At 40.5% G+C, this 20,000-nt stretch overlaps 3 protein-coding genes across 6 annotated transcripts; all 3 read left to right on the top strand.

Moving 5' to 3' along the window:
* The first annotated feature begins 1,483 nt into the window (after positions 1 to 1,483).
* Positions 1,484 to 6,121, top strand: LOC307087750 (E3 ubiquitin-protein ligase TRIM35-like). Of its 4 annotated transcripts, none has more exons than XM_079753391.1 (7): positions 1,484 to 2,633; positions 3,076 to 3,500; positions 3,651 to 3,746; positions 3,838 to 4,068; positions 4,178 to 4,200; positions 4,295 to 4,413; positions 4,842 to 6,121. In XM_079753391.1, exons 2-7 carry the CDS (start codon positions 3,105 to 3,107, stop codon positions 5,327 to 5,329), a joined length of 1,353 nt encoding a protein of 450 aa, XP_079609517.1. In that variant the 5' UTR covers positions 1,484 to 2,633; positions 3,076 to 3,104; the 3' UTR covers positions 5,330 to 6,121. The 4 variants fall into 4 exon arrangements, with proteins under 4 accessions (XP_079609517.1, XP_079609516.1, XP_079609518.1 ...); XM_079753390.1 differs by having other exon boundaries at positions 1,484 to 1,906; positions 2,514 to 3,500; XM_079753392.1 differs by having other exon boundaries at positions 1,484 to 1,906.
* A 660-nt stretch (positions 6,122 to 6,781) lies between these two features.
* On the top strand, positions 6,782 to 9,923 carry LOC307088229 (E3 ubiquitin-protein ligase TRIM35-like). The gene is made up of 6 exons (XM_079754056.1): positions 6,782 to 7,363; positions 7,514 to 7,609; positions 7,701 to 7,931; positions 8,041 to 8,063; positions 8,158 to 8,276; positions 8,430 to 9,923. The coding sequence occupies exons 1-6, from the start codon at positions 6,968 to 6,970 to the stop codon at positions 8,909 to 8,911; spliced, it is 1,347 nt and encodes a 448-aa protein (XP_079610182.1). The 5' UTR covers positions 6,782 to 6,967; the 3' UTR covers positions 8,912 to 9,923.
* A 452-nt stretch (positions 9,924 to 10,375) lies between these two features.
* Positions 10,376 to 17,911, top strand: LOC307088382 (E3 ubiquitin-protein ligase TRIM68-like). The gene is made up of 12 exons (XM_079754239.1): positions 10,376 to 10,956; positions 11,085 to 11,180; positions 11,964 to 12,194; positions 12,312 to 12,334; positions 12,417 to 12,535; positions 12,701 to 13,182; positions 15,085 to 15,342; positions 15,444 to 15,539; positions 15,631 to 15,861; positions 15,973 to 15,995; positions 16,089 to 16,207; positions 16,353 to 17,911. The coding sequence occupies exons 1-12, from the start codon at positions 10,561 to 10,563 to the stop codon at positions 16,838 to 16,840; spliced, it is 2,562 nt and encodes an 853-aa protein (XP_079610365.1). The 5' UTR covers positions 10,376 to 10,560; the 3' UTR covers positions 16,841 to 17,911.
* The last annotated feature ends 2,089 nt before the right edge of the window (positions 17,912 to 20,000 follow it).

Below are 20,000 nucleotides of genomic sequence, written 5' to 3' on the forward strand. Positions count from 1 at the left end.
TTCTCTCTTCCTTGCCGTCACCTATTGAAAGTTTTGGGCGGAACATTTACGGCTATTTGACGCTAACAAAGCTAGTGGCACAGGATCAGGCCGAATCGATTCCCGGTCTTTTGTCCCTAACGATCATATGCCATACGTCAGGGCATAGCTACTTGCGGGACACTAATGTGCCCCTATCAGCTGACTGCTTACGTGGTCCAATAAAAAACACGTACACTGATCGGCGGTAAATTTAAGGCCTTCCAACTCAAACACCAACCACACACTCTGCACAGTTAAGTGTGCTGAGCAGAATTTCGCCACCCCAGCCACCACCTGCTATGGTTCTGCTCTGTATTGCACGTCATCTAAACAATGCGTTGAGATATCTGATGTACCCCATGGGGGCTTGTATAGAGCTCCCTGTTGTCAAATGTTGGAATGCTGCTGGTGTTCTGTATCTGACGTTTGTATGTCATGCTTTAAATCCTACAGCAGGTAGCAGCAGAAAAGAGTGGAACCATACGCCAAACTAAATTGTGTAACCATTAAATGCCATAAACGGTTACGTCTACGACGTGAGTGCTTCCTGACAGAAGGCTGTTTGTTTGTGTGCTTGTGTGTGTTTCAGTGTGTGTATGTGTGTGTGTGTGTGTGTGTGTGTGTGTGTGTGCAAACATGAGCGCGAAAAAGTGAGTTTGCGCGCGAGTGCACATGCACGTGCGGGCGCACAGGACGGCGAATGAAAGCAAGCATGTGAAGTCCCAGAAGACTCTCCCCCATGTTTGAGCAACAAGCTGTTATTATATTCCTTACAGGTGCACACAGTATATTGTGTTTCCGCATTCCCAGTCTTTGAGTGGGTGTCTCTCCGAAACCTCAGGCCAAATTAGTTTACCATCGGCTGCACTTTCCCTCCTGCTTCCAGTCTATAGCAGCTCAGGGCCCCTTTACTGCATGGCCCTGGAGACAATACTGTAGCCAGATCCAAGCCCTGTTGGCTTCATGTAGATTGAATGTTTTACGGTTATGGACATCAGCGTTTTAGTGCAGAAACTGCCTCAAGGGAGTCCGCCTCCTGCCCCCGACCCACAGCTTTAATACTTAAAGCAGCCTGGGGAAAGGTGAATCCAGCAGACATTACCATAGCACCCCAAAGTATGTGACATGCCCTGCTTCATTCACCAGGACCATGTCTTCTGTATGGAGAGAGAGAGAGAGAGAGAGAGAGAGAGAGAGAGAGAGAGGTTAAAAGTAAAGAATATGCATCACATGGCCACATGCAAATTGTGTGTCGAAAACATTAAACCAAAACGAGTAATAATTCACCAAAGACAGAGTTGTTTATTATCTCCAACTCTCCTATGTTATACCAGGAGAGTGCTGTAATCTCCTGGGCCAATAAAGTTGCAGAAAAAAAAAAGGCTCCTTCACCTGTTGCAGCTGTCACAGGACGATGATGTTGCGTCATTTTGTCAAAGTGAAAGCAAAAAAGGGAAGATGACAACAGCTACACAAGATTGGCTTGCTTTTAAGTTTGCTTTTGAATGCCATCGAGCATTGACCAGATTTGATATAAAATAAGACAAATATTTAGCATTATCTTATTATTATCTTCTTCTGATTCTTTATAGAAGAAGGAAACAGAAGTAGATCGGAATGGGTACAAACTCTTGTAGTTTAGCGGAGGACAATCGACCGCATGGTCTTTTCGTGCTAAAGAATGAGCCTGAGAGGCTCAAGGAAGAGGCGTCGCGTCAGACGGTGGACCTTTGTGAGACCCATGGGGAGAGGCTCAAGTTGTTCTGCGTGGACCACCAGAAGCCTATCTGTGTGATTTGCAGGGACGCGAAGGATCATTATAATCCATTTAATTGGATTAATGCCATGGGAATCATTCGTTTTCTGCTTGGTTGGTCCTAACTAGGTATGTCCCAATACCACTTTCAATACCGATACCGCAGCTTTGGCTAGCTGCCAATACCGATATCAGTCCGATTTGTTCCGGTGGGTTAATTAATGCAACGTTTTCTATTGTTGCCATGGTGATTCGTATGGTCGCTACCATCCCTGAAACTACTCAGCTTGCATGTTGTTTTAATCAATATCTTTGCGTTGTGTAGTCATCTGAGCTGTTGTGTTTAGTGCTATTTGATAAAGGGACCCACGGACTACATTTAATCTTCTTTGGGATTGGGGAACGTTTTTTCATGTGACAGAACTGAAGTTCATTTTCGCTCTGCTTCCGCTGAAATAATCCATTTCTATATAAAAATATAAACAAAATACATTTTGTTTAACAAGATGATCATGACACCTTAATACGCTGTCTTTCAATAAAAACGTATGTTCTCCAGTGACTCAGGGATGACATTTGTTCTTCTTCTCTGAGATGGACTGGGTCGACCTGTTTTGTTGGCCAAACAGGAAGTTTATGTTTGCTTTACTTCTTCCTGAAAATCCGCTCCAAAGCTTAATTTTATACATTTATTTTGTTTATCAAGATAAACATGACAAATGAATGCTCCTTACAGTAATAATTAAAGCAGCCCGGGAAAAGATAAATCCAGGAGACATTACCATAGCACCCCGATGTATGGGACACGCCCTGCTTCATTTACCAGGACCATGCCTTCTGTACGGCGATATTGATGGTAGGACAGAGAGAGATAGGTTAAAAGTAAAGAATATGCATCACATGGCCACATGACAATTGTGTGTGTGTGTGTGTGTGTGTGTGTGTGTGTGTGTGTGTGTGTGTGTGTGTGTGTGTGTGTGTGTGTGTGTGTGTGTGTGTGTGTGGGTGTTTCCTGGCTGTACCAGGAGAGTGCTATGATCTCCTTGGCCAATAAAGTTACAGAGAAAAAATAGGCTCCTTCACCTTTTGCAGGTGTCACAGGAAGATGATGTTGCATCATTTTGTCAAAGTGAAAGTAAAAAGGGATTTAGAGAGTGTCAAGCCGACAACATCTACTCAGGATTGGCTTGCTTTTGTTTGCTTTTGAATGCCACCAAGAGTTGTACAGATATGGCAAAAATGACATTCTATTCTATCTATCCTAAGTATCAGTAGAATCTTTCTCTGATTCTTTATAGAAGAAAGGAATTGAAAGAAGTAGATCAAAATGGCTACGATGGCTTCTCGTCCAGAGGAGGACTGCTTATGCCCCGTGTGCCGTGACTTCTACAGCGATCCCATCATGCTACTGTGCGGTCACAGTTTCTGCAAAAACTGCATCCAGGAATGGTGGACACAGAAAGGAAGCAAGACGTGTCCAGTCTGCAAGGAAATGTTTTCCTTGGATCGACCGCCGCGTAATCTCGCGCTAAAGAACCTGACTGACTCCTTAAGGGAAGAGGCGTCGCGCCAGACGGCGGAGGACCGATGTGAGACCCATGGAGAGAGGCTGAAGTTGTTCTGCGTGGACCACCAGAAGCCTATCTGTGTGATTTGCAGCGACACAAAGGACCACAAGAAACACCAATGTGTACCCATCAATGAAGCAGCGGAAGATAACAAAGTGAGACATTGTTTTGGGTTACAAATAACTTAACCTGAAAGTTAAACGTGTAGGCCTAAAGTAGGCCTACACATGTTATCTTTTCAGATGTTGCTAGATTGATTTTTTATTTTATTTGCCTCACCTAACATTAAATGATGAATGTTGCAGAAAGAGCTGAGGATTGCACTGATTCACTTGAGAACCAAATTGAGAAAATTTAAAGAAGAGAAACTGACATGTGACAAAATGTACACCCACATTCAGGTAAGAACAAACTGAATACAGATGCAAGTATTTGTATAATATGTTTAATGCCATTGTTTTCTTAAGTTTATCCATTTGGCTGTCATTGCAGAAACAGGCAAAGCAGACAGAAGAGAATATTAAAGGAGAATTCCAAAAACTTTACCAGTTTCTGCGTGCAGAGGAGGCTGCTCGCATCGATGGACTAAGGAAAGAGGTGGAAAAAAAGAGTCAAGCCATGCAGATCAGACGAGTCAATTTGATTGCTGAGACTTCCTCTCTTTCCAAAACCATGAAAGCTGCAGAGACAGACCTGAAGGCTGAAGACCTCTCATTCATGCTTGTGATTATTTCTTTAAATATTCTGAATTTATGCTTTTACCTGTTACTATAACCATTTCAAAGTGAAACATATTATTTCCATAACCATTTGTTTTGTCCTCTACCCAAAGAACTACGAAGCAATCAAAAAGAGGTAATTTCTGCCCTGGCAATTCCCGTCTATTTATATTTTCCAAGCCCAGCACCGATTGTCAGAACCCTTGCTGACTTGCTGCCTGTCCCTGCAGGGCCCAGTGTACCCTGCCAGACCCTGAGACCCCTTCAGGGGCCCTCATCGATGAGGCCACACACAGAGGGAACCTGCTCTTCCACGTCTGGCAGAAGATGAAGATCATCATACAATACAGTAAGGAATAAAAAACATAATAGACCCTTAATCAATCATACAATTCATATATAAATAAATAATAAGAAGCATTTTGACTTGTGTTCAATTGTACTTTATAATTCTAAAAATATCAAACATCCTATTTTTAAATTTTTGATAACAGCCAGGTGTATTCATTTTGTTTGTCGCGGTTTATTAATTTTTTTTGAACTGTACTATTTTTTTTAATTTTCATACATAGCTGTGTCCCTATCTTGTACTGTACATTGACTGGTGCTGAGTTTGAGAGAATTGTGTGTGACTGTTGATTGTGTTTATTTTATCATGGTGCTGACTTCTTGGCCAGGTAATTCTCGTTAGAGAAAGAGATTTTAATCTCAATGAATTTCTACCTTGTTAAATAAACGATTGATTGATTCAAATTATATTATTTTCCTTCCGTTTAGCACCTTTTTGTTTGGATCCCAACTCTGCAAAGTCTCACATGATTGTGTCAGAGGATTTGATGAGTTTGACGATAAACAACGAAAGGGAAGAACTCCCTTCAAACCCAGAGAGATGCATGCGGCATGGTGAAGTCCTTGGCTCCACTTGGATTAGCTCCGGGATACACTCCTGGGATGTACAGTTAGGGGATTATTGGGAAATTGGGGTAATAAAAAAAACTAAAGAGGAGATCCGGGCTAGTCTCTTCGTCCACGACAGTCTCGTTGCAACTCAAAATAGTCCAGAAAATGAAGACTATCCGATAGCAGTTGATAACTTTCCTAAGAAGATCAGAGTACAGTTTGAACTTGATAAAGGAAAGCTGTTGTTTTATGATCTTGACACGAAACAAGTCATAAGTACAATCACACGCGAGTTCACGGGACTCTATTTCCCATTTTTCAGCGGTGATGTCAAACTTATCCCACGGTGCCCCCCATTAGTGTAGCCCTATGGTAATAGACACGTTAAGGAGGAAACATTACCTTACCTCTAATCGGTGTTCTACCATTAACATACTGATTCACTGCTTACAGGAATACATTTTTGTGTTTATTGGCTCCACAGGAACATGGTAACACCAAATATATCACAAATTATCGTAATATTTCTTTTTAGTTTGAATCATTTACATTTTGGATTTATTGTACGATTTATATAATTGTAAATCATAAGTGAGAATGTAATGCCAAATGTAAACCCTGAAAGTCTTTTGATTTTACTGATCTTACTTCACTGTATATGTGAAGTTCATGAATATGTAAAGAATATTGATTATTATTATAGATTGATTATTCATTCCCCTAACATGCCTGTCCTCTAACCTAAATGACGGAATAGGTTGTTTGTATAGGACGTCCAAAAAGACGCAGATGAATGTTTAAACCTCCTATCGAAGGAAGTTTAGTTAATGCAACATTTTCTATTGTTTCCATGGTGATTCATATGGTCACTACTATCCCTTAAACCACTCAGCTTGCATGTTGTTTTAATCAATGTCTTTGCGTTGTGTAGTCATCTGAGCTGTTGTGTTAAGTGGTATTTGATGAAGGGACCCACGGATGACATTTATTCTTCTTTGGGATTAGGGAACATTTTTTCATGTGACAGAAGGGAACTTCATGTTCGCTCTGCTTCCGCTGAAATAATCCATTTCTATATAATAATATAAACAAAATACATTATGCTTAACAAGATGATCATGACACCTTAATACACTCTCTTTTAATAAAAACGTATGTTCTCCAGCGACTCAGGGATGACATTTGTTGTTCTTCTCTGGGATGGACTGGGTCGACCTGTTTTGTTGGCCAAACAGGAAGTTTATGTTTGCTTTACTTCTGCCTGAAAATCCGCTCCAAAGCTTAATTTTATACATTTATTTTGTTTATCAAGATAAACATTACAAATTAATGCTCCGTTACAGTAATAATTAAAACGGCCTGGGAAAAGATAAATCCAGGAGACATTACCATAGCACCCCAATGGATGTGACACGCCCTGCTTCATTTATTTCGATTTATTTGATTGTAGAATAGAGAGAGAGATAGAGAGATAGGTTAAAAGTAAAGAATATGCATCACATGGCCACATGACAATTGTGTGTGTGTGTGTGTGTGTGTGTGTGTGTGTGTGTGTGTGTGTGTGTGTGTGTGAGGGTGTGTGTGTGTGTGTGTGTGTGTGTGTGTGTTTGTGTGTATGTGTGTGTGTGTATGTGTGTGTGTTTGTGTGTGTGTGTGTGTGTGTGTGTGTGTGTGTGTGTGTGTGTTTCCTGGCTGTACCAGGAGAGTGCTATGATCTCCTTGGCCAATAAAGTTACAGAGAAAAAATAGGCTCCTTCACCTTTTGCAGGTGTCACAGGAAGATGATGTTGCATCATTTTGTCAAAGTGAAAGTAAAAAGGGATTTAGAGAGCGTCAAGCCGACAACATCTACTCAGGATTGGCTTGCTTTTGTTTGCTTTTGAATGCCACCAAGAGTTGTACAGATATGGCAAAAATGACATTCTATTCTATCTATCCTAAGTATCAGTAGAATCTTTCTCTGATTCTTTATAGAAGAAAGGAATTGAAAGAAGTAGATCAAAATGGCTACGATGGCTTCTCGTCCCGAGGAGGACTGCCTATGCCCCGTGTGCCGCGACTTCTACAGCGATCCCATCATGCTACTGTGCGGTCACAGTTTCTGCAAAAACTGCATCCAGGAATGGTGGACACAGAAAGGAAGCAAGACGTGTCCAGTCTGCAAGGAAATGTTTTCCTTGGATCGACCGCCGCGTAATCTCGCGCTAAAGAACCTGGCTGACTCCTTAAGGGAAGAGGCGTTGCGCCAGACGGCGGAGGACCTGTGTGAGACCCACGAAGAGAGGCTGAAGTTGTTCTGCGTGGACCACCAGAAGCCTATCTGTGTGATTTGCAGCGACGCAAAGGACCACAAGAAACACCAATGTGTACCCATCAATGAAGCAGCGGAAGATAACAAAGTGAGACATTGTTTTGGGTTACAAATAACTTAACCTGAAAGTTAAACGTGTAGGCCTAAAGTAGGCCTACACATGTTATCTTTTCAGATGTTGCTAGATTGATTTTTTATTTTATTTGCCTCACCTAACATTAAATGATGAATGTTGCAGAAAGAGCTGAGGATTGCACTGATTCACTTGAGAACCAAATTGAGAAAATTTAAAGAAGAGAAACTGACATGTGACAAAATGTACACCCACATTCAGGTAAGAACAAACTGAATATAGATGCAAGTATTTGTAAAATATGTTTAATGCCATTGTATTCTTAAGTTTATCCATTTGGCTGTCATTGCAGAAACAGGCACAGCAGACGGAAAAGAATATCAAAGGAGAATTCCGGAAACTTTACCAGTTTCTGCGTGCAGAGGAGGCTACTCGTATCGATGGACTAAGGAAAGAGGAGGAAAAGAAGAGTCAAGCCATGCAGATCAGACGAGTCAATTTGATTGCTGAGATTTCCTCTATTTCCAAAACCATGAAAGCTGCAGAGACGGACCTGAATGCTGCAGACCTCTCATTCATGCGTGTGATTATTTGCTTTAATATACTGAAATTAAACTTTTAACTGTTACTATAACCATCTCAGAGTGAACAATATTATTTCCATAACCATTTGTTTTGTCCTCTACCCAAAGAACTACAAAGCAATCAAAAAGAGGTAATTTCTGCCCTGATAATTCCCGTCCATTTTTTCTTTCCAAGCCCGCCACCGATTGTCAGAACCCTTGCTGACTTGCTGCCTGTCCCTGCAGGGCCCAGTGTACCCTGCCAGACCCTAAGACTCCATCAGGGGCCCTTATTGATGAGGCCACACACAGAGGGAACCTGCTCTTCCACGTCTGGGAGACGATGAAGAGCATCATTCAATACAGTAAGGAATAAAAAATGAATAGGCCCTTAATCAGTCATACAATTCATATCAGAATAAATAATAAGAAGCCTTTCCACTTGTGTTCAACTGGACTTTACATGTTTAAAAGTATCATACATGTATTTTTTTAATTATACTTTTTCTTCCATTTAGCACCTTTCTCTTTGGATCCCAACACTGCAAAGTCTCACATGATTGTGTCAGAGGATTTGATGAGTTTGTTGATAAACCACGAAAGGGAAGAAGTCCCTTCAAACCCAGAGAGATGCATGGGGCATGTTCATGTCCTTGGCTCCACTTGGATTAGCTCTGCGATACCCACCTGGGATGTACAGTTAGGGGGTTATTGCGAAGTTGGGGTTATAACGAAAACTAAAGAGGAGACCCGGGCTAGTCTCTTCATCCGTGACAGTCACGTTGTAGTTCAGCAAAGTCCAGAAAATGAAGACGATCCAATAGCAGTTGATAACTTTCCTAAGAAGATCAGAGTATGGTTTGAACAGGACAAAGGAAAGCTGTTGTTTTATGATCTTGACACGAAACAAGTCATAAGTACAATCACACGCGAGTTCACGGGACTCTATTTCCCATTTTTCCGTGGTGATGTCAAACTTATCCCACGGTGCCCCCACTAGTGTAGCCTTATGGTAATTGACACGTTTAAGAGGAATAATGAACTTTCTAATCGGTATTCTACCTTTAACCTACTGATTCAATGCATACAGGAATACATTTGTGTTAATTGGCTCCACAGGAACATGGTAACACCAAATATATCAAAAATGATCGTATTTTTTCTTTTTTGTTTGAATCATTTTAAGTTGTAGATTTACTGTATGATTTACATAATTGTAAATCATAATTGAGAATGTAATGCCAAATGCAAATCTTGATAATCTTTTGATTTTACTCAACTTACTTCACTGTATATGTGAAGTACATGCATATGTGTAGACTATGCAGCAAGTCAATGTACTCTCTGGAAGATGTTAAAGAGTGATGGTTAATTCCCATAACATACCAGTCCTCCAACCTAAATGACAGAATAGGTTGATTGTATAGGACGTCCAAAAAAACCTAGATGAACGTTTAAACCCCCTATCGAACAGTTCGAAGAAACAGCAATACGTCACCTATCTGAAGGTTCTTTCTTGCCAAAACAAAATGGATGACATTGGTTTTATTCTCAGAGGAAAATGCGACATTTTAAGATAGTTTCAGCATTAAAATGCGTTTTGAAAACATTTCTAGTGATAAATGTGCATTTTATTTTGTAATCTTGAGTCAGTGAATGTATATGATGTTTAGTACGTTAATGCAACGTTTTCTATTGTTGCCATGGTGATTCTTATGGATGCTACTATCCCTGAAACCACTCAGCTTGCATGTTGTTTTAATCAATGTCTTTGCGTTGTGTAGTCATCTGAGCTGTTGTGCTAAGTGCTATGTGATCAAGTGACCCATGGATGACATTTATTCTTCTTTGGGAATAGGGGAACGTGTTTTTATGGGACAGAACGGAAGTTCATCTTCGCTCTGCTTCCTCTGAAATAATCCATTCCTGTATAAAAATACAAACAAATTACATTTTACCAAGATGATCATGACACCTTAATACGCTGTCTTTCAATAAAAACGTCTATTCTCCAGCGACTCAGGGGTGTCATTTGTTCTTCTTCTCTGGGACGGACTAGGCCGACCTGTTTTTGTTGGCCAAACAGGACGTTTATGTTTGCTTTACTTCTGCCTGAAAATCCGCTTAAAAGCTTCATTTTATACATTTATTTTGTTGATCAAGATAAACATGACAAATGAATGCCCCCTTACAGTAAAACTTAAAGCAGCTCTCTCTCTGTGTGTGTGTGTGTGTGTGTGTGTGTGTGTGTGTGTGTGTGTGTGTGTGTGTGTGTGTGTGTGTGTCGAAACATATAAACTAACACGAGTCATAATTAAACAAAGCCACAGTTGTTTGTTATCGCACTCTACTATAGGCTAAACCAGGAGAGTGCTGTAATCTCCTGGGCCAATAAAGTTGCAGGGAACAAAAAGTCTCCTTCCCGTTTTGCAGCAGTTACAGTGTGTGTAAAAAGGAAAGCAAAAGTAAAAGTAAAAAGGGATTAATGGAGCGTCAAGCCAACAACATGTACAGAAGATTGGCTTGCTTTTGTTTGCTTGTGAATGCCATCGAGCGTTGAGCAGATGTGAAAAAATAAGACAAAGATTTAGGATTATCCTTTAAGGTATAAGTAGAATCTTCCTGAGAAGGAAACAGAAGTAGATCGAAATGGCTACGAGCTCTCCTCGTCCCGAGGAGGACTGCCTATGCCCCGTGTGCTGTGGCTTCTACAGCGATCCCATCGTGCTACTGTGCGGTCACAGCTTCTGCAAAAACTGCATCCAGGAATGGTGGACACAGAAAGGAAGCAAGACGTGTCCAGTCTGCAAGGAGATGTTTTCCTTGGATCGACCGCCGCGTAATCTCGCGCTAAAGAACCTGGCTGACTCCTTAAGGGAAGAGGCGTCGCGCCAGACGGCGGAGGACCTGTGTGACACTCACGGGGAGAGGCTGAAGTTGTTCTGCGTGGACCACCAGAAGCCAATCTGTGTGATTTGCAAGGACGCGAAGGACCACAAGAAACACCAATGTGTACCCATCAATGAAGCAGCGGAAGATAACAAAGTGAGACATTTGTTTGGATTACAATTAACTTAACCTGAAACTAGGCATACGAATGTTATCTTTTCTGATGTTGCTAGATAGATTTTATTTTATTTGCCACACCTAACATGAAATGATGAATGTTGCAGAAAGAACTGAGGATTGCACTGATGCAGTTGAGAACAAAATTGAGCAAATTTGAAGAAGAGAAACTGACATGTGACCAAATGTACACCCATATTCAGGTAATAAAAAACTGAATATATATGCAAGTATTTGTAAAATATGTTTCATTCAATTCTTTTTTAAAGTGTAATTCTGATAAAAATTGAGCCCAGGTTCTTTTTCGGCATGAAGACCCATAAAATAAGTCCTCCAGACACTATTTTTCGTTGATAATCGAGTATAGAGCTCGCCCGCGTATGTCCGGAGCAATGTAACAGCCCAAATGCCCTTCCATGTTATTGGCTTGGGGCAGTGTGAACGCTTCCAAATCGAAAAGTTTTAACCACTAATATTGCTCAAAATAGCGCCAAACCTCTGCAGTAGCATGACTAGGGAATATATAATACAGTAAATAATATATTAAAGGTGCCTAAAACATTGTTCAGGGTAGCCGGTTATCGACTTGTGTGGACTTCCACGAAACATTGACATACCGATAAGGCACAGACTTGGAAAACAGTCTTTTTTAATAAACTCCCGGTACGTTAACTAAATTGTTGATGCTTAGGTTTATGTGTTGGGACCATAGTCATGCTACTGCAGATGTTTGGTGTTATTCTGAGCAATATTAGTGGTTACATCTTTTTGATTTGGAAGCGTTCACACTGCCCCTAGCAAATAACATGGAAGCCATTTGGTCTGTTACATTGCTCTGGACAATCAAAGGAACGCTCTATACTCAATTATCAATAAAAAAACGTGTCTGGAGGGCTTATTTTATGGGTCTTTGTGCCAAAAAAGACCCTGGGTTTAATTTTCACTGGAATTACAATTTAAGTTTATCAATTTGGCTTTCACTACAGAAACAGGCAGAGCAGACAGAAGAGAGGATTAAAGGAGAATTCAAGAAACTTGAACAGTTTTTGCGTGCAGAGCAGGCTGCTCGCATCGATGGACTTAGGAAAGAGGCGGACAAGAAGAGTCAGGCCATGCAGATCAGACGCGTCAATTTGATTGCTGAGACTTCCTCTCTTTCCAAAACCGTGAAAGCTACAGAGAAGAACCTGGAGGCTGCAGACCTCTCATTCATGCTTGTAATTATTTGCTTCAATATTCTGAATTCATACTTTTACCCATTTCTATAACCATCTCAAAGTGAAACATATTATTTCCAATAACCATTTGTTTTGGTCCTGGTCCTCTACCCAAAGAACTACGAAGCAATCAAAAAGAGGTAATTTCTGCCCTGGCAATTCCCATCCAATTTTATTTTCCAAGCCCAGCACCGATGACTTGCTGACTTGCTGTCCCCGCAGGGCCCAGTGTACACTGCCAGACCCTGAGACTCCATCAGGGGCCCTCATCGATGAGGCCAAACACAGAGGGAACCTGCTCTTCCACGTCTGGAAGAAGATGAAGAGCATCATTCAATACAGTAAGAAAGTAACAAATAAAGTAACAAAATGAATAGACCCTTAATCATTCATACAATTCATATGGGAACAAATAGTAAGAAGCCTTTTGACTTGTGTTGTACTGGACTTTATGTGTCCAAAAGTATCCTACATCTTTTTTTTATTTTACTTTTTCTTACTTTTAGCATCGTGCCGTTTGGATCCCAACACTGCAAAGTCCAACATGATTGTGTCAGAAGATTTAATGAGTTTGACGATAAACAACGAAAAGAGAGAAGTCCCTTCAAACCCAGAGAGATGCATGTGGCATGGTGAAGTCCTTGGCTCCACTGGGATTAGCTCTGGGATACATTTCTGGGATGTACAGTTAGGGGATAATTGCGAAGTTGGGGTTTTAACAAAAACTAAAGAGGAGACCCGGGCTAGTCTCTTCGTCCACGACAGTCTCGTTGTAGCTCAACATAGTCCAGAAAATGAAGACTATCCGATAGCAGTTGATAACTGTCCTAAGAAGATCAGAGTACAGTTTGAACATGACAATGGAAAGCTGATGTTTTATGATCTTGACACAAAAAAAGCCATCAGCACGATTACACACAAGTTCACAGGACTCTATTTCCCATTTTTCAGCGGTGATGTTAAACTTATCCCACAGTGCCCCCCATTAGTGTAGCCTTATGGTAATTGACACGTTAAAGAGGAAACATTACCTTTCTAATCGTATTCTGCCATTATTGATTCACTGCATAAAGGAATACATTTGTGTTTATTGGCTCCACAGGAACATTTTTTGTTAATACCAAATATATCACAAATTATCTATGATCTTTGGTTTATTTTTTGTTTGAATTATTTTAAGTCGTAGATTTTTGTCTGATTTACATAATTGTAAAACATAATTGAGAATGTAATGCCAAATTTAAACCCGGACATTCTTTAGATTTTACTGATTTTACTTCCCTCTATATGTACAAGGTTTACATGTATATGTTTAGAAATAATGCAGCAAGTCAATGTACTCTCCGGGTACAAAGAGTGATGGTTCATTCCCATAACATGCCTGTCTTCAAACCTAAATGTCAGAATAGTTTGTTTGTATAGGACGTCCAACAAGACCCAGAAGAACGTTTAAGCCCCCTATCGCCTGTTTGAAGAAACAGCAATACTGTATAGTATTTAAACTGTACAATATGTCAAGGTTCTTTCTTGCCAAACAAAACGAATGACATTGTTTTTTTTGACAGTGGAAAATACAACATTTTAAGTTCTTTCAGCATTAAATTGTATTTTGATAACATTTCTAGCGATAAATGCACGTTTTATTTCATAATCTTGAGTCAGTGAATGTATATGATATTTAGTATGTTAGTTAATGCAACGTTTTCTATTGTTGCCATGGTGATTCGTATGGATGTTACTATCCCTTAAACCACTCAACTTGCATGTTGTTTTATTCAATGTCTTTTCGTTGTGTAGTCATCTGAGCTCTTGTGTTAAGTGCAATTTGATCAAGTGACCCACGGATGACATTTATTCTTCTTTGGGATTAGGGGAACGTGTTTTTGTGGGACAGAGCGGAAGTTCATGTTCGCTCTGCTTCAGCTGAAATAATCCATTCCTATATGAAAATATAAATAAAATACATTTTGTTGAACAAGATGATCATGCCACATTAAAACCATTATTGGATGATGTTCTGTCAATAAAAACTTTTTTCAAGTGATCCAGGGAGGAAATTTGTTCTTATTCTTTGGGACGGACAAGGCCGACCTGTTGTGTGGGCCAACCACAAAGTTTATTTTTGCTTTACTTCTAGCCGAAAATCGGCTCCAAAGCTTAATTTTATTCATATTTTATTTTAACAAGATATGACAAATGAATGCCCCCTTAAATATTTTTGAAGCATAAATGCAATCAATAAAGTAAAAGGCAGACGTAAAGCATTTTAAAAGCCTGTTGGCTTCATGTAGATTGAATGTTTTACGGTTATGGACATCAGCGTTTTAGTGCAGAAACTGCCTCAAGGGAGTCTGCCTCCTGCCCCCGACCCACAGCTTTAATACTTAAAGCAGCTTGGGGAAAGGTGAATCCAGCAGACATTACCATAGCACCCCAAAGTATGTGACACGCCCTGCTTCATTCGCCAGGGCCATGCCTGAGAGAGAGAGAGAGAGAGAGAGAGAGAGAGAGAGAGAGAGAGAGAGAGAGGGAGAGAGAGAGAGAGAGAGAGAGACCATAGACACAGTTGTTTGTTGTCCCACTCTCCTTAGCTATGCCAGGAGAGTGCTGTTATTTCCTGTGCCAATAAAGTTGCAGAGAAAAAAACTTCTTTCTCTTTTGGAAGCAGTTACAGGAAGATGATGTTGCATCATTTTCAAGCGAGAGTAATAGCGACTAGAGAGCGTCAAGCCGACAACATATACACAATATTGGCTTGCTTTTGTTTGCTTTTGAATGCCATCAAGGATTGAACAGATGTGTTAAGAAATAAGACAAATATTTAGTATTATCCTTTTAATTATAAGTAGAAACTTTCTCTGATTCTTTATAGAAGAAGGAAACAAAGTAGTTTGAAATGGGTAAGAGCTCTTCTCGTCCCGAGGCGGACAATCGACCGCCATGTGTTCTCGAGCTAAAGAAAGTACCTGAGTCGCTCAAGGAAGAGGTGTCGCGCCAGACGGCGGAGGACCTCTGTGAGACCCACGGAGAGAGGCTCAAGTTGTTCTGCGTGGACCACCAGAAGCCTATCTGTGTGATTTGCAAGGACGCAAAGGACCACAAGAAACACCAATGTGTACCCATCAATGAAGCAGCGGAAGATAACAAAGTGAGACATTGTTTTGAGTTCCAGTTAACTCCACCTATTAACTCTACAATTGATTTTTAATTGTATTTGCCTCACCTAACATAAAAGGATACATTTTGCAGAATGAACTGAGGATTGCACTGATGCACTTGAGAACCAAATTGAGCAACTTTAACGAAGAGAAACTGACATGTGACAAAATGTACACCCATATTCATGTAAGAACAAACTGAATATCCATGCAACTATTTGTAAAATATGTGTGATTCCATTATTTTCTTAAGTTCATCCATTTGGCTATCATTGCAGAAACAGGCAAAGCAGACAGAAGAGAATATTAAAGGAGAATTCCAGAAACTTTACCAGTTTCTGCGTGCAGAGGAGGCTGCTCGCATCGATGGACTAAGGAAAGAGGCGGACAAGAAGAGTCAGGCCATGGGGATCAGACGCGTCAATTTGATGGATGAGATTTCCTCTCTTTCCAAAACCGTGAAAGCTGCAGAGACAGACCTTGAGGCTACAGACCTCTCATTCATGATTGTGATTAGTTGCTTCAATATTCTGAATTTATAATTTTACCCGTTACTATAACTATCTCAAAATGAAAAATTATTATTTCCAATAACAGTTTATTTTGTTCTTTACCCAAAGAACTACGAAGCAATCAAAAAGAGGTAATTTCTGCCCGGGCAATTTCCGTCATTTTTATTTTCCAAGCACAGCACCGATTGTCAGAACCCTTGTTGACTTGCTGCCTGTCCCCGCAGGGCCCAGTGTACACTGCCAGACCCTGAGACCCCTTCAGGGGCCCTCATCGATGAGGCCAAACACAGAGGGAACATGCTCTTCCACGTCTGGAAGAAGATAAAGAGCATCATACAATACAGTAAGAAATAAAAGGAATAGTCCCTTAATCGTCATACAATTCATATTAGTATTAATAAGAAAGCCTTTTGACTTGTAATCAACTGGACTTTACTTGCCTAAAAGTATCATGCATTTTTTATACATATACTTTTTCTTCCATTTAGCACCTTTCTGTTTGGATCCCAACACTGCAAAGTCCGACCAGATTGTGTCAGAGGATTTGATGAGTTTGACGATAAACAATGAAAGGGAAGAAGTCCCTTCAAACCCAGAGAGACGTATGCAGGTTCATGTCCTTGGCTCCACTGGGATTAGCTCAGGGATACACACCTGGGATGTACAGTTAGGGGATAATTGGCAAATTGGGGTTACGACAAAAGATGACGAGGAGACACAGGCCGGTCTCTTCACCTGCAGTAGCTTTCTAGGTGAATGTACACTTGGACGTTCCGGTTATGGCCCTTTTATAAGAGCCGACTACTTTCCTAAGAAGATCAGAGTACAGTTTGAACAGGACAAAGGAAAGCTGTTATTTTATGATCTTGACACGAAACAAGTCATAAGTACAATCACACGCGAGTTCACGGGACTCTATTTCCCATTTTTCAGCGGTAATGTTAAACTTATCCCACGGTGTCCCCCATTAGTGTAGCCTTATGGTAATTGACACGTTAAAGAGGAAACATTACCTTTCTAATCGGTATTCTACCATTAACCTACTGATTCATTGCATAATGGAATACATTTGTGTTTATTGGCTCCACATGTTAACACCAAATATATCACAAATTATCGTATTTTTCCTTTTGTTTAAATCTTTTTAAGTTTTAGATTTATTGTATGAATACCATATTTGTATATATCAAATATACATTCTCAATTATATCATAATTGAGAATGTAATACCAAATGTGAACACTGACAATCTTTTTTTTTTACTGATTTTACTTCACTGTATATGTACAAGGTTTACATGTATATGTTTAAAAATAATGCAGCAAGTCAATGTACTCTCCGGGAGATGATAAAGAGTGATGGTTAATTCCCATAACATGCCTGTCCTCAACCCTAAATGACAGAATAGGTTGTTTGTATAGGACGTCCAACAAGACCCAGAAGAACGTTTAAACCCCCTATCGACTGTACGAAGAAACAGCAATACTGTAAAGTACGTAAACTGTACAATATGTCAAGGTTCTTTCTTGCCAAACAAAATGGATGACATTGTTTTTTTTGACAGTGGAAAATACAAGATTTTAAGTTCTTTCAGCATTAAAATGCGTTTTGATAACATTTCTAGCGATAAATGCACGTTTTATTTCGTAATCTTGAGTCAGTGAATGTATATGACGATTAGTATGTTAATTAATGCAACATTTTCTATTGTTGCCATGATGATTCGTATGGACGCTACTATCCCTTACACCACTCAGCTTGCATGTTGTTTTAATCAATGTCTTTGCGTTGTGTAGTCATCTGAGCTGTTGTGTTAAGCACAATTTGATCAAGTGATGATAAACATTGACATTTATTCTTCTTTGGGATTAGGGGAACGTGTTTTTGTGTGATAGAACGGACGTTCATGTTTGCTCTGCTTCCATTGAAATAACCCATTCCTGTATAGAAATATAAACAAAATACATTTTGTCTAGCAAGATGATCATGACACATTAATACGTTGTTGGATGATGTTCTTTCAATAAAAATGTATATTTTTGAGTGATCCAGGGGTGTCATTTCTTCTTCTCTGGGACGGACTGGGCCGACCTGTTTTGTTTGCCAACCAGGAAGTTTATGTTCGCTTTACTTCTGCCGAAAATCCACTTTATTGTATACATATATTTTATTTATATAGATAAACATGAGAAATGAATGCCCCCTTAAATGTTTTTGAAGCGTAAATGCAATCAAAGTAAAATGCAGACGTAATTCATCTTAAAAGGCTACTAGAATCTTTCATACAATAAGTGATTCAAACACTTATTGTATATGGGGGCACTGAATGACTTGGCGATATAGAGACGTCTATTCTCTTTTATATGATTCAGGGCATTAAGGTTAACTCAAATTAGCGATAATATACTACGAATCTAGCCCTACAGGAAGTGAAGTACTTAGTAGGTGACCTAAAGGTCAAGGACACTTGGCAGTGAGCTAGAGACCTGGGGTCTGTTTAATATGAAAGAGGGCCTCAGGATATATACTCAATAAATACGTATTCACAAAAAGTGACAAAAAGTGATCAGCAGATTTAAATACTTGATACAGAGCCCCAAGCAATTATCAATCACTACAATAATTACTAAATGAATATGGGTCCAATACAAACACATGAAGATAATCATGCCAAACACTAGTCACAGTGTAATAACACGTGCATGGTTACCGACACACGTATGTATGCTCACATACGATCACTCTTTAATGCGGGCGTTTTTTGTGTTCCATCTGTTCCTTGTTTGCTAGTCCCTCTTGGTCACTCTTTGCTCATTATACTGTGGTCTGGATACCTTCAAGTTGCAGAACACCAAGTGCAGGCTCCTCTCTCTCTCTCTCTCTCTCTCTCTCTCTCTCTCTCTCTCTCTCTCTCTCTCTCTCTCTCTCTCTCTCTCTCTCTCTCGCAATCTCTTTCTCACATTATCTTTCTCTCTCTCTCTCTATCATATTGTGCTTGGCAGAGGTGCGGTGTTTGGTTAGAGACCATCACTGGGAAGAAAGTTGGGGCAGAAAGTGTCCTGGGCAATCATAATCACAGACAAATGCTTCTGGATGCACGTGCACACATACACATACACACGCACACACACACACACACACACACACACACAATCACAGACTTGCACATGCACATGCAAACATAAACATACCCACACACATGCACACACATTCACATACGTGCACACACACACACACAAATCATGCAAATGTATGATTGCTACTCAGTGTGGTCTGTGTAATGTCACGGGTGCAGATTAAAGCTGCCAGGACCTCACAGGAGGACAGACAGTGGAGGAGGTGGAGGAGGAGGAGGAGGTGGAGGAGGAGGAGGTGGAGGAGGAAGGAAGAAGGAGAGGGAACAGAGGAACAACAGAGGAGAATACAGGAGTAGTAATGAAAAGGGGACAAGGATGGACGAAGGAGAGGGGGAGAGAAGGAGAGAAAGGAAAGCGTGGGTGAGTGATGAACAGGTGAAATGGAGGAGGAAAACAAGGGGAATTAGGAACGGAGAGATCAGGGTTCAGAGAGGAGGCTCCCAGCCAATCAGGTGCTATTGTTCTTTTCATACACGTGGTAGCCACAGCCAAAGGATATTGAAGGTCATGCTGATGTTTAAATAATAGAAAATTGATATCATTTAATCTCTCTCTCTCGCCCTTAATCTCCTCGTGATAGCATCTCTCTCTCACACACACTCACACACACACACACACTCACACACACAGACACATACAAATGTTCGCACACACACGTGCACACACATACTCACACATGCGCGGGTTCGCACGCACACCCACACACACAAACAGACACATATTGCGCGTACATGTCTGATTGTGTGTGTGCGCACGTCTGCACTCGTCAGCTGATGGTCAAGTGCTTTGATAAAGTGCTGCTTGGTGTTCTCACACTATCTCTGCCCCCCCTGAGAGTGGATCGATATACACTCAGGATCAGCTTACCGCTAATGTCTTTACGTCTTTAACCAGGCCGGGTGTTTCAGGGTGTGTGTGTGTGTGTGTGTGTGTGTGTGTGTGTGTGTGTGTGTGTGTGTGTGTGTGTGTGTGTGTGTGTGTGTGTGTGTGTGTGTGTGT

The sequence above is a fragment of the Pollachius pollachius genome, assembly GCF_949987615.1.
Source record: "Pollachius pollachius genome assembly, chromosome: 16".
NCBI lineage: Eukaryota > Metazoa > Chordata > Actinopteri > Gadiformes > Gadidae > Pollachius > Pollachius pollachius.